General features: G+C 41.7%; 1 protein-coding gene across 2 annotated transcripts in view; it reads left to right on the top strand.

Annotated features, from left to right (window-relative positions):
• nrip2 (nuclear receptor interacting protein 2) overlaps positions 1–13,314 on the top strand; it is a 55,269-nt gene that overhangs the window by 24,938 nt on the left and 17,017 nt on the right. Inside the window, exons 1-2 of one of the 2 annotated variants that reach the window (XM_080887586.1) lie at positions 10,848–11,313; positions 12,322–12,636. In XM_080887586.1, the coding sequence (XP_080743712.1) occupies positions 11,281–11,313; positions 12,322–12,636 (348 nt within the window). In that variant the 5' untranslated portion in view covers positions 10,848–11,280. Of the gene's footprint in view, positions 1–10,847; positions 11,314–12,321; positions 12,637–13,314 lie in introns of those variants that run through there. The other variant, XM_080887585.1, reaches the window with a different exon arrangement.

Genomic DNA, 13,314 nt, shown 5'->3' with positions numbered 1-13,314 from the left:
CAGCTGAACATAATTAAGGTAAATGACATACAGTAAGTAAAGCAAGACAATATACAAGGGAGACAAGCTAATGAGAAGTAAAACACGAAGTAGCTCAGCACAGACAGCAGACCTACACAGCAAATGTGTACAAGAATACTAGTGGAGGCTGCAGTAACATTAACCAAAATACAAAGAATCAGATATAAATGATCTATAGACACTAACAGAAACTATATTTTAAAAGAAACCAGTCAAGAAATGCCTACACAATATACTTAACACATAAATAAAGATAGAAAACTAAAAAGCACGTCTGAACTCTCGAAGGCAACTGCTGTGTGATCACAGCCAAACACACTGTCAGTTAATCATTGTTCTATTAAAAAAAACAGACATGAATTTCTTTTGTTTGCTTTTGCTACAGTGACAAAGCAATTAAGCTGGGATTAAAACTACACCGTTACCAGCTGCAGTGGAAAATTCACATCAGGAGTAGCTGAATTCATTATTTTCCCTGTGTTATTAGCCTGTGGCGCTTAGCCTCAGCACACACTTCACTCAGGCTTTTATTTTGTGAGCTTAGACACAAAATTAGCATCCTGAACCATCCTGCTGGAGTCTCTGCTGTGCAGCAGCATGTTCTTCGGCTCTTCACTCAGCATTGGACACGGTTTGACGTCTCCAGCTGCAGCCATTAACTGCCACACCTGCAGCCAGTCAGAGTGGGAGGGCATAAATAATTTTTTTTTCTGAAACAAGCTGCCGGAGGGCAGAAAAAAAATCTGGGAGCAAAGAAAGCTGGCAAAGAAATACAACAACTTTTGGTCAATAAAATATCCGACACAGGTCTGGAAATGAGTCAGAAATACTCTACAAGAAAGCAAATAACCACAATTCTAAAAAGTCCATTTTGTGAAAAGCTCCGTTTAAATCACGGCTACATCATTAATCCTGATCAGTGGATCAATTGTGTCTTCCTAAATGAGATCAAATCATCAAATAGACCCTCAGCAGCGCCATTAGTCGCCACATCTGTACTTCATTCAGTCACTGAGGTTTTTCTGCGACTCCACTGAGGTTTATTGGACTTAATGAAGAGAAGGAGAGTAGTGTAAAACAGGCGAAAGCGTAGAGGTGGGTGGGTGGGCAGCAGATGTGAAGCTGCTGGAGCCTCCCGGTCGCTGCGACAGGAAGTCAGCAGCTGGAGACGTCCATCAGAGTGAGGGAGAGGGCATTAGTGAGGTCACGTGACTGGCTGGATGAGGGCGAGGCGAGCCTGTTTGCAGAGATAATTAGTCCACATGGCATTCAGCCTCTAATCTGACTCACAGAGGGAGAAACTCAAAGGAAGAGAAACTGAGAAAAACAGAGAGTCGAGGTCTAAAGTCAAACATGAACAGTTGTCTTTCTGACGTACTGGAGGGAGACCAGTTTGGACGGGTTAGTGTTCAGGGGTCACCGCAGGACCCACATCAGCAAAATCAGCAACAGGCCACGTATGAATGAGCACAAATGAACATGATGCCTGCGGGACAGTTGACCAGTTTTGGCTTGAATTGTGCCCACATTGCGAAAACACTCCTGGTTATTCCTCTGGCTGCATGTGAAAAACAAAAAAATCTTGTTTTTAGACAATAAGACAGAAAAGTACAACATTATAAACCTTTAATATTGGCTGAGATGATGGCAGGTTTAAATGTAAACCTCAAGTGACTGAGTAGGATCATTAACAACCCCAAAGGAAAGTGTTTTATGACTCTTTGTGTTTTTCATAAATCTGTGGTCAGAAGTTACAACCACTCATCAGTGGCTTAGTCTGCATAGCTGGCAATAAGCTGGACTTGTTCCCGGTGGGTGATGGGCTCCGCCAGGGCTCCCCTTTGTCACGATTCAATTCATAACTTTTACCGACAGAATTTCTAGGCGTAGCCGAGTGGCAGAAGGCTTTCACCTGGGTGGTCTCAGGATATCATCTCTGCTTTTTGCGGATGATGTGGTTCTGCTGGCTTGATCGGGTGATGGCCTCCAGCTTGCCTTGGAACGGTTCGCAGCCGAGTGTGAAGCAGTGGGACTGAGAATCAGCACCTCCAAATCTGAGGCCATGGTCCTCAGTCGGAAAAAGGGTGGAGTGCCGACTCCAGGTCAGGGACGAGTTTCTGCCCCAATTAAGGGGGGATTGAGTATCTCGGGGTCTTTTTCACAAGTGACGGGAGAAGGGAGGGGAAACAGACAGACGGATTGGTGCTGCGGCTGCAGTGATGTGGACGCTGTACGCTGTACGTGCAGTGGTGAAGAGAGAGCGGAGTGAAAAAGCGAAGCTTTCAGTTTACCAGTTGATCTACATCCCTATCCTCACCTATAGCCATGAGCTGTTTGTAATGACCGAAAGAACGAGATTGCGGATACAAGCGGCAGAAATGAGCTTCCTCCGAAGGGTGGCTGGCCTCTCCCTTAGAGATAGGATGAGGAGTTTAGCCGTAATGGGAGGCAGACCCAGGACATGCTGGAGAGATTATATTCTCCAGCTTGTCCAGGGGAATACAGGGAGAGAGAGGTCATGGCTTCTCTGCTTAGGCTGCTGCCCCCGTGACCCAGCCCCAGATAAGCGGAGGAAGATGGATGGATTTGATCTAATTCACATCTCCACTAATATTTGGATAAATGTCCTTTAGCGAGTTGCACACTGAGTAGACACTTTTGGTATCCATCAACAAACTTCTGGCATAACTTTCGCTCACGTTTGACCAATCCTCTCTGGAGAATTGGTACTTGCTTGGACTGATCAGTACCATTGTTCTGAGTACTGAGTGCTGTCAAACAAATCTTTTTTATGTTGGCAAAGAGAAACTACCAATTGTAGTCTGGATTATCAAGACTAACAAAAGGTTAATGGGTTATGTCCTTTGCAGAACCTTCAGCACCACAGAATTTTTAAGTGAGTGCATGTATATATTTAAGCCTGTATGCATACTTTTGACCCTGTATGGATTAGAGAAAATCCAATATAAATCGAAACGTACCTAACTTGTTTTTTTTAAGTTATTAAAGATGCTGTGCAATCATTCCACATTAAAAAGACTGCCATGACATTCATGTTTGAAATTTCTGAGCACAACTGTAGCTGTACTGTTTCTTTTATCTATGACTGATATTTTAAACTTATTATCCTCATGGGATTAATTATGGCTGGAAGGATTCATGAAGCATCTGCCTCACGGCTAATTTCTAACCAAATAAGAACAATGCCAATAAATGCCTTTTAATTATGATCGGAAGATAGAATAAACAGTAAAAACTTCCTATGGTTGCCACAATATCTATTACACATTTTACAGTTAAGAAAATGTTCACAAACACGTTGTCCAAAATCTCCCTTCACAAAACAAACAGACCTCACTTCAGCTGTTCTAGCAATGAAAAACACTCGCTGTCAAACGAGGCAGAGCAGCAGGCTGCATCGTGTATGATGGACCGACTCTTTATGGGATACTGAAGCCTGCTGTCTTCATTGGATTAGATTACATTAAATCCAGAAACATGCCAATTCACATACTCGCAGTCTGTTAACAAGCAATCGGTGGATCGAGATGAGAAGCGTGCTGAGAGCACAACGGAGGAAATTTGGCTCACGTAGCATTTTTTTGAAGACATAGCACAGCACAGCACAGCAATACACAGTGTGTATTTCATGAGCTGTTCAAAGTCTGACACAACGTGCCCTTAAGATAGAAATATTAAAAAAGGTATTAGTGTTACTTTATTTTGGGATGATGATCCATTGGATGATGCTGCCCTTGATGTTTGGCAAATGTAAACAGAAATCCAGGAACTAATTGTAATAAGTCAGTATTTTTAGTCTATATTTGGCCAAATAAAGCCATTGCAACTCAATTAGCAGCTCCTGTTTTTAATTGTGGGATATAAAAGCTACAACTAAACATTTATTTAATGGGACTGTGGTTTGTTTTTTGAGTCTTACTCACTAAAGCGTTCAAAGCTCACACACATTCGTACAGCGCTTTATCGCACACACTCACACTTCTTTTTGTCTGCAGCAGCTGTGTTGCTTTTAGTTTGTATTACCTGCTGAACCTCCACATATTTTCCTAATATTATACTTTTATCTTGATTTTGTAAATTCCAGTGCTTTGCTGGCAGCAGACCTGTCTGTGCTTGTGATTGGGAAGATGCTGCCAGTGTCACCTCTTTGCTGTAAACACCTGTGGATTAGGAAAGTCTGGGTTAACTTATTAAGTTGATAAGCACTTCTGTGGTGAGCCTGATTGGTGAAGCCAGATAAGAAAAAGATATCCCTGATGTGTTGAACTTGCTTTGAAGGCACTGCTAACTAGTAAAGCTTTAACCCAAGTGCAGTTGCGAAAACCATCAAGCGCTACGATGAAACTGGCTCACACGAGGAAAGAAGGAAGAAGGAATTCCAAGAGTCACCTCTGTTGCTGAGGTTAAATTCATCTGAGTCACCAGCCTCAGAAATCACAGCTTAACAGCACCTCAGATCAGAGCCCAGATAAATGGCACACAGAGATCCAGCAGAAGACACATCTCTGCATCAACTGTTCAGTGGAGACTGCAAAAATCAGGCCTTTATGGTCACACAGCTACTAAGAAACCACTACTAAGAAAAAGCAAAAAGCAAAAGAAATTTGTTTGGGCCAAGAAACACAAGGAATGAACATTAGACCAGTGGAAGTCTGTGCTTTGGTCTGATGAGTCCAAATTTGAAATTTGTGGTTCCACCCGCCCTGTCTTTGTGCAACACAGAAAAGGTGAACAGATGGTCTCTACATGCATGGTTCCCACCGTGAAGCATGGAGGAAGAAGTGTGATGGTGTGTGGGTGCTTTGCTGATGACACTGTTGAGGATTTATTCGAAACTGAAGGCACACTGAACCAGCACGGCTACCACAGCATCCTGCAGCGACATGCCATCCCATCCAGTTCGCGTTTAGTTAGACCATCATTTATTTTTCAACAGGACAATGACCCTGAACACACCACTAGGCTGTGTAAGGGCTGTTTGACCAAGAAAGAGAGTGATGGAGTGCTGCGCCAGACGGCCTGGCCTCCACAGTCACCTGACCTAAACTCAATCGAGATGATTTGGGATGAGGTGAACCACAGAGTGAAGGCAAAAGGGCCAACAAGTGCTCAGCATCTCTGGGAACTCCTTCAAGACTGGTGGAAAACCATTTCAGGTGACGACGAAGCTCATTGAGAGAAAGCCAAGAGTGTGCAAAGCAGTAATGAAAGCAAACGGTGGCTATTTTAAAGAATCTAAATTATAAAACATGTTTTTAGTTATTTCACACTTTTTTGTTTGCTAAATAATTCCATATGTGTTCATTCATAGTTTTGATGCCTTTAGGGAGAATCTACAATGTAAATAGTCATAAAGAAAAATCATTCAATGAGACAGTGTGTCAAAACTTTAGAGTGGTAGAAAGTGTGTCCTGCAATGTAAAATGTAGCATTTACCCTAAACTGTAAAACAGCAAATGCAGATTGCTGGTAGCATCCTGCTGCAAAATGTGATTTACTTACACCAGCTGACCCCAGAGCAGTTAGAGGGTCAACAGAAACAGACTTTAACCATCAAAGGACATATGGAGAAGCTAATCGCTAAAATTAGATTGTGTTCAGTGTTTCTGTGAGTCAGTCCAAAGAGAGCGCCGAAGATCTCAACAAATGAACCTTTAATCAAACTCAGACTGTCTTCTGCAAACTGCTGGAGTCTGACATTTAAGTCTTTTTCTTTGTGTGCTGAATAAAAATATTCTGGTATGCCACCAGACCTAATAATAAATTTAATTAAAATACAATTTTTGTTATCCTCCACATGCCATTTCTATCCATTTAACAAGCTACGTGTGTCATATTTGTCAAAGAGTATAATTGCCAAAATTAATGATTTATGGAACAACAAACACAGAAAGAGAAAACCAAAGTTAGCATTGGAGAACAAAAAACAATTACAGAGCATGTCCAGTGTGAATATCCCTGTTTTATGAGACATAAAGAAGAGTGGGGAGATTATGTCATGCCCAGAAAGAGGAAAGAGAAGAGGTTAGGGAAGAAAAGAAAATTGAAAGCAAATAGTCAAAAAGGTAATGGAAGAAAACAGGAGCTGGGATGAGGAGAAAGAGTGGGATAAATGGAAAGATAATGGAAAATGAAAGGAATATACTGTATAAGATATGATTACATGTAAGGAAAAGGATAAAAAGAAACAGGAGATGTACAGTAAAGAGAGAAAAGGACAACAATAAGACGAGGGAGGGGACAGAAAGAAAGGAAAGGATGGGAGAGATAAGGGAAGGAAAAGGGGAGATGAGAGGAAATGAAAGGGGGGAACAACAAGGAGGAGACATTTAAAGAGGAGCTGCTCAGCCACAGCTGGAGCTCAGCGAGGAATGAATGGGCTAGATTGAACTCTGTGACACGAGTAGTGATTACTAGTTTGAAGTGTGCTGTTTTTGCAGCTCGGCAGTGAAGCCCAGCAGGCCGAGACCAATCTATGGACACAACAGAACACTGCAGAAAACTTGTTTTATTTCAAGTATGTGCTGATTTTTTTTAAAGGTGAATAAATGCTCGCTGAGCTCTTTGAGCTGACAGGCAGGCAAACAGACTCCTGGATGGTCCGCAGAGGCGATGGACTGAAGTGCCACTCAAACGTGATGGCAGATCAAACAGAGTGAGACCACAGACATGTCCAGACATGACACGACATTATTACTGCTGTGTTAAGGTTAGACAGCCGCCTCTCCGGGGCCCCGAAGCCTCCTCTTATTTGTTTTTAGTTGTCGTGTTTCCATCTGTCCTCTTCTTGCTTTGCAATCCAGAAAATCGTCCTTGTCTTCATTTATATTGTGCTCAGGAATACTTTAACAGCAGAGATGGTGTGTGCATGTTCATCAGAGCAGAACATCAAATAATACCCAGTAATGTGGAAAATAAACAGGCAAGCGAATAGCAGCGTCATAACTCCTGTGTCATATCAGGAGTGAAACGGAGACAATCGCAGCAGCTGGATGGCGTTTCTTCACAGAAACAAGGTCAGCTTTTGCTGCTGATCGCTCGTACATGTTCCAAAACAAATCATACATCCAGTTCTTGTTTATTTTCTTGAACTTTATAGTTCATGTCAATTTATTCTCCAGCTCCTTGTTTGAAATTTAAACTTTAATCTGGGTTGGGTCCCAGACAGAAGAATGGCTGATTGTTTAGGTGATCGTTTGTCCATTTTGTTCATTTATCCAGTCGGTCTGTTTCAGAGACAATCACAGGTGAAAATGTTCACTTTAAATGCGTCAGAATACCTTCGATACCAACAAGTGAATCTCTGACAGCCCCAGCCGTTGGATGGTCACATATGATCATCTTATCAGGGTTTTTCCTTGCCAAGGATCTGGGAGGTGGACTACACATGACTTGCAACAGAGGAAAATGTGTCAGTGACTCATTGTTCGATGGCTGTTATTGAATCACTTACGTACACGTTGATGAGTTTTATAGATCGTGCCGTTGATTGATCACAAGAGAAAGGAGGCTGATTATATAAATTCTCACTGGTAGAACACAAAGTTGTTAATGTTGACCTCGCAGTCATTTAGATGTTGCCGACTAAATCTGAGGATTTTTGTTAAAGAGCAGCGGAGAACTTGAGAAGTTAATGTGCTGTGTTAACCTAATCTGCCACTTGTAGTCACGTTATTTTGAAGTTACGTTTTTGGCAACGACATTGTTTTTTTTTCTTTGGTAATTTTTGTTCTATGCAACACTAGAGAGGACATTAAATCAAACAAATAATTTTAATTTGCAGGATTTAGCCAAAGTTTTGCATTACATACATTTTTCATTTTTATACAGTCCCTATCTTCAGAGACTTCAAGATAACTGGGCAAACTAACATATATGCTTTCTAAATATAAGGATTGTTTTTTTAAATACTTGGATTCAATGACTGGACGTCACCAAATGCCGTGTCTCCTCCCTTGAGATGCTCTGCCAGGCCTTTGTTTCAGCCACGTTCAGCTGCTGCTTGTTTGTGAGTGTCTCTACCTTCAGTTTTGTCTTCAGTGGCTGAAAAGCTGCTCTGCTGGGCTGAGATCAGGTGACCGACTTAGCCATTGAAGAATATCCCATTTCTTTGTCGTGAGAAACTCTCGGGTTGCTTTTGCAGTTTTGCAGCATTTGGCTGAATCTGAGCCGAGAGTATCGGTAGTCACATCATTAATAAACACTCGTGAGTCGGTTCCACTGACAGCGATGTCATAACGTTGGCTCCACCGCGTTTGACAGATAATGTTGTAGGCTTCAGATCATGAGCTGCTTCTCTCGTTCCGCATTTTTCTCTCTCTATTATTCTGGTACAAGTTAATCTTGGTTTCAGGTTTTCAAAGAATGTTTTTCAGAGCTGCGCTGGCTCTTTTAAATGCTTTCTGGCAAAGTCTAATCTGGCCTTTCTGTCCTTGAGCATAACCAGTGTTTATGTGCATTTGTTGCAAACCTTCTTCTAGATTTTTAAAAAATTGCTTAATTTGTCAGGACATGTGAGCTAAGAAATTACACCGCATCCCACAAGATGAATCGCCTGTGCAGGAGTGACTGAAGTTGCCAAACGTCACTTTCTATAGAGGTTCAATGCCTGCAGGTCTGTTAATCGTATTAAGAATGAGGTACAAGATACAAGATGCAAGATGGTGTGTGTGACAGGTTGTAGAGGTCCCAGGTTGTTTGACAGAGTATTACAATGCTTTTGATAACAGCAGGGAGACAGCTGGCGATGTGCTTTATAGGCTTGGCATTTACCCAGAATGCTCAAACTGCGACTTTACGGCTCGACAGATGCCACTGCTGGTTGGCGAGACAGTTATCCAGTCAGTCTGTTTCAGAGGCAATCTGATGACTTTTCACGGGTCCAAATGTCCACTTCAAATGCTTCAGGATGCCTACGATACCAGTGACTGGATCCCTAACAGTCCCAGCTGTTAGGTGCTAATAGCATGTTAGCAGGCCAAACATTCTTTTTATTTTGGTCACATAATATTATCTTATTTGTTTTTTTTTCCCTAGCCGAGCAGCAAAAACAGTCCACATACAGTAAAAGCAACAAGTCTGTGCATTTTCCTCTTATTCCTCATCATTTCATTAGCAACATTTCTATGAAACCCAAATTATTAACAAATTATTCTATGACAGCCTGGCCAGAGGTTTGTTTTTTTGTTGCTGTTGTTTTTTCATTAAGTGTGATTAGAACATTATAGGAACATCTCTTAATATCCTGCTGATTTTAGTGTTCCTTCAACTCATTTGTGCTTTATTAATGCAGTGACTCTGCTGGTGTTAAGTGGCCTGCTCTTTTAAAAGCGTACTTTCTGGAAGTCTGTACCCAGGCTCTGTACTGCTGGAAGAACAATGTGATTATGGAGCAACAGGCAGCTTAAATAGAATTTTCTCCTCATGTGATCCAGAAAAAACAGCCACATGTTGTGTTTCTAAAGCAACAGAAATCAGGCTTTTCAATATCCATCTGTGGAGGCTGTGTTTTAAAATGCAGTTTCAAACATGAGGAACTTTTTCAGAACATTTTCTTTTATTAAGATTACTTAAAAGAGTGTTTATTAGACGAAAAAAAAAGGCCACTAGGTTTGTGTATCAAATAAAAGCCTCTTGCATTAAGCCTTTTATGTCCACTGACAGTGATGACTTGAAAGCATTAGTATCCTCCTTGAATTGCCTTTCATGTCTTAATAATACGACCTTCATCTCAGCTAGTTGGGACAGCGTTTCACTTTTTCACTGAAGATAAAGTTTTATTCTGCCATGTGAGGAGAATTTTTGCACAAGTCGAGGAACGTGTCAGGCTACATTTCACTGTGTGTTATACTTGTATAACTATGCATGTGACAAATAAAGAACCTTGAACCTTGAACTTGAACCTTTAACTCTCAAACATCTAAGAACTCAACCCTAACCATAACTCTAACTCTAACTCCAGGTAGACAGAATATGTCATTTTTGTTTTTATTAAACTGTTCTCTCAGACACAAAGAAAACAATCATTTTAACAGCTCCAGATTCAAAAAGACTTCATTTTCCAAATGAAGTCTTTTTTCCTTTTTAAAACTTGGGTTAGGGTTGAGTTCTTAAGCCTCTGAGGGTTAACCTTTTTGTTAATGGCACAGTGATTTCTGGAAGTGTTCTTGAGGTCATGCAGTCATTTCCATGACTGTTTTTAATGCGGTGCTGTTTTTAATCAACATTCATAACAAAAGAAATAGTGGATCAATAAAAGTCCACAGGTAAAGTCTGACAATACCGGACTTAAAAATTATTCCTGTGACTCATCTACTGGGAACAAAACCCCTTCATGTTATATCCACGTGGGCCAAACCATGAGAGTTGGATTATTTTATAACTCATATATATAAAGCTTAAAGATAGAGGTGAGGACACTTTGATTTAAGACTGTTTCTCTTTCAAACAGATAGCTGTTTTCAGCATGTGTCCCTCTGCATTGTAACTATGAAGTATGAGGACAGTCAGCTGTAAACGGTGATGCTTGTAGATGACGTAGATATTAGCTGTGTGCACTTCTCAAGGAAGTTAAAATAAGTCAGATATCAACAGTATAACTTTCATTTCGTTTTGATATTGACATGCACTGATAAACCAGAAATGAAACTGTTTTTGCATGCTGCATTCTCATGTACGTTGTGGGATTTTTTGGGTTGTGGCTAGGGATGGGTACCGGTGTCCGGTGCCATGATGGCACCGGTTCTGACATAAACGGTAGTAACCAGACCGAAAAGCAGCGCAGATTTCGGTGCTTTATTTCGGTGCTTTTTTTTCCTGAGCTGTGATACACTTTAGATTCTAGCCAATCATTTTACGTTTCCGAGGATAGTAGGCGGGGCCAGGTACGTACGTTCTGTTAGAGCAGAGCTACAGATTAAAAATGTCCAAGGCGAAGCGGTCAAAAGTCTGGCTGTACTTCATAGCAAAATATGCAAACTCAGCAGCCTGCAACAAGTGCTTTAAGCTGATACTGTGATACTGTCAAAGGAGGTAACACCTCGAATCCGATGAAACACCTGGCGACGCATAGCGTTTTTTTTAAAAGCCCAGAAATGCGCCGTATTTGATAGCTTGCTGCCAGACCTCACACCGAGCACATCTACTGCGGGTGGGTTGCCTGTTATGCAACATCCCCCAAAAACACGAAGAGGAGAGTCCTGGCCCCTAGCCCTGCCAGTGTAGCAGAAATGATGACAGATGATGGTGGCAGCAGCAGCCGTTCTTCTCTGCGTGAGTAGCTAATTTACGTTGAGTAGGCTAACCACGTTATTACATTAATGCATGTAAGGTGAACTAGCAAACATCATCATAGCTACATGCGGCTGTCCTCTTGTTTGATGGCAGATACTCCCTTCACCCTGGCTAAAAAGGCTAAAATGACCAAAGAAAAAGTGGAAAACAGTTAAACATGAGAGGTTTAGGACAAAGTTTGTGTTTTTTCCATTGTTTAAGCACTGCTTCCAGCCAAGAGTGATACCATATATGCCCCATAGCTGCAGAAAAGGCTAACATTGTTATATTTTTACAAAAAACAGCTGAACATGAGAGGTTTTTGGACCAATTTTGTGTTCTCCATTCTTTAAGCACCGGTTTGAGCACCGTTTGAGCACCGGCACCGTTTCAAAAGTACCGATTTGGCACCGGTATCGGATAAAACCTAAATGATACCCATCCCTAGTTGTGGCTATGAAATCTGAGCTCTGTTTTAACAAAGGTTCCAGAGTGTGAACCATCAGTATGCAAACATGCATGTGAAATATTTGGATGAACTATCAGTGGGCAAAAGTGATTCATTTCATGAGCATAAATTACTCATTTGCAATGCAAAATATTAAAAAGCAGCCTGTTTCATATGCACAAGTGATCTCTTTCTCGGCTCTTTTCTGGAGGCATCAGAAGAAGTCGTGTTTCAGTTTCTGATCTGAACAACACCTCATATATATACTAATTCACACATCAGCAGCTGTACATCTCTGGCTCATCTTGTTCTTTTCTTTTTGCCTAAACAGGAAGCAGGCCTATTTTTTCCTAACAAATATATTTTAAACTACATACATTATATACTAGCTGTTTGCACTAACGCTCAGTACACAGTGGTCTGACTAATTTATTTGTAGAGTTACAGGGTGTTTTTCTTTCTCCTTATATGCACACTACACACTATGTGCAATTTTCAAAAGGTCTGTACTGAGAAAAACTCCTGTATAAGACCTATCTGTCCTCTGCATTTCTTTCTAGCAACCTCACAGCATCGTGCAGCGTCGCCTGCTGGAGGGAAACATCACGCGACTCAGAGGTGAGGGCCGGGACCTCAGCACCAGGGTTCGCTCCCCACTGGCCGACACCAAGGACGGACCTGCTGACACCGAGGAGAGGAGCGAGAGCACGGCTGACGACTCCACAGAGGAGAGGGAGTCTTTTGAGGAAAGTGAAAGGAGCCTACGGTCGGATGAGGAGGACGACAGCAGCGAGGCCGGAGCCAGACAGACAGCTGAGAAGCCCGAGGGCGGGGAGAGCTCGCCTGTCCTAACTGCTCTCATCATTCAGTGCAAGGTACTGAACCCTGCGTACTCAATCTACGCTCACCCACATTCGGTGCTCTGCTGAAACAAACTGAAAACAAAAGAGGAGACAAAGACCACACTACTCTGCTCCCATGACTCATCATTCAAAGCCTTCATTTACTTTCTCTTTACAACATATCAAAAGCTCTGCAGGACCCACAGACACCACTGAGTCACAGTGATTAAATAAGTCTAACCTGGTCAACACATCTGCATGCGCCCAAAACAGATTCAGCATATAAAAGAAAAAGTGCGCAGGGGCTTAAAAGTGTGGAGGATAAAATGATGGAGAGAAAGACAAAAAATGGTATAAAATCTTCAGCAGCAGGTTACCCAAACTTGTGTTTAACCAACATGGTAAGAAACAGATAACTCTCCACCTGGGGGCTAGTTTTTCCACTTGTACCCAACACTGGCCCTTGTAAAGCATAATTTGTAGTCCTAGGTTGAGTCATCAAAGAGCCTATGCCACTGTTTCATTTATACTCTCATTTTTCAGTGGTTCAGTGGTGGGTCTACAGTGTTTTCAGGAGGAAAACTGAGGTCATTGTGTTGATACTACCTACAACATTAACATAGTGGATAAGCTATATACTATTAGATTTTAACTCACTGGACAAGAAGCCTGTGCTAATCAGTGGACAGAATTTAGCACCATCTCATCATG

Source organism: Rhamphochromis sp. 'chilingali', assembly GCF_963969265.1.
Source record: "Rhamphochromis sp. 'chilingali' genome assembly, chromosome: 7".
Taxonomy (NCBI): Eukaryota; Metazoa; Chordata; class Actinopteri; order Cichliformes; family Cichlidae; genus Rhamphochromis; species Rhamphochromis sp. 'chilingali'.
Note: the sequence above shows the minus strand (reverse complement) of the source record. Positions and strands in the feature narration are given on the sequence as shown.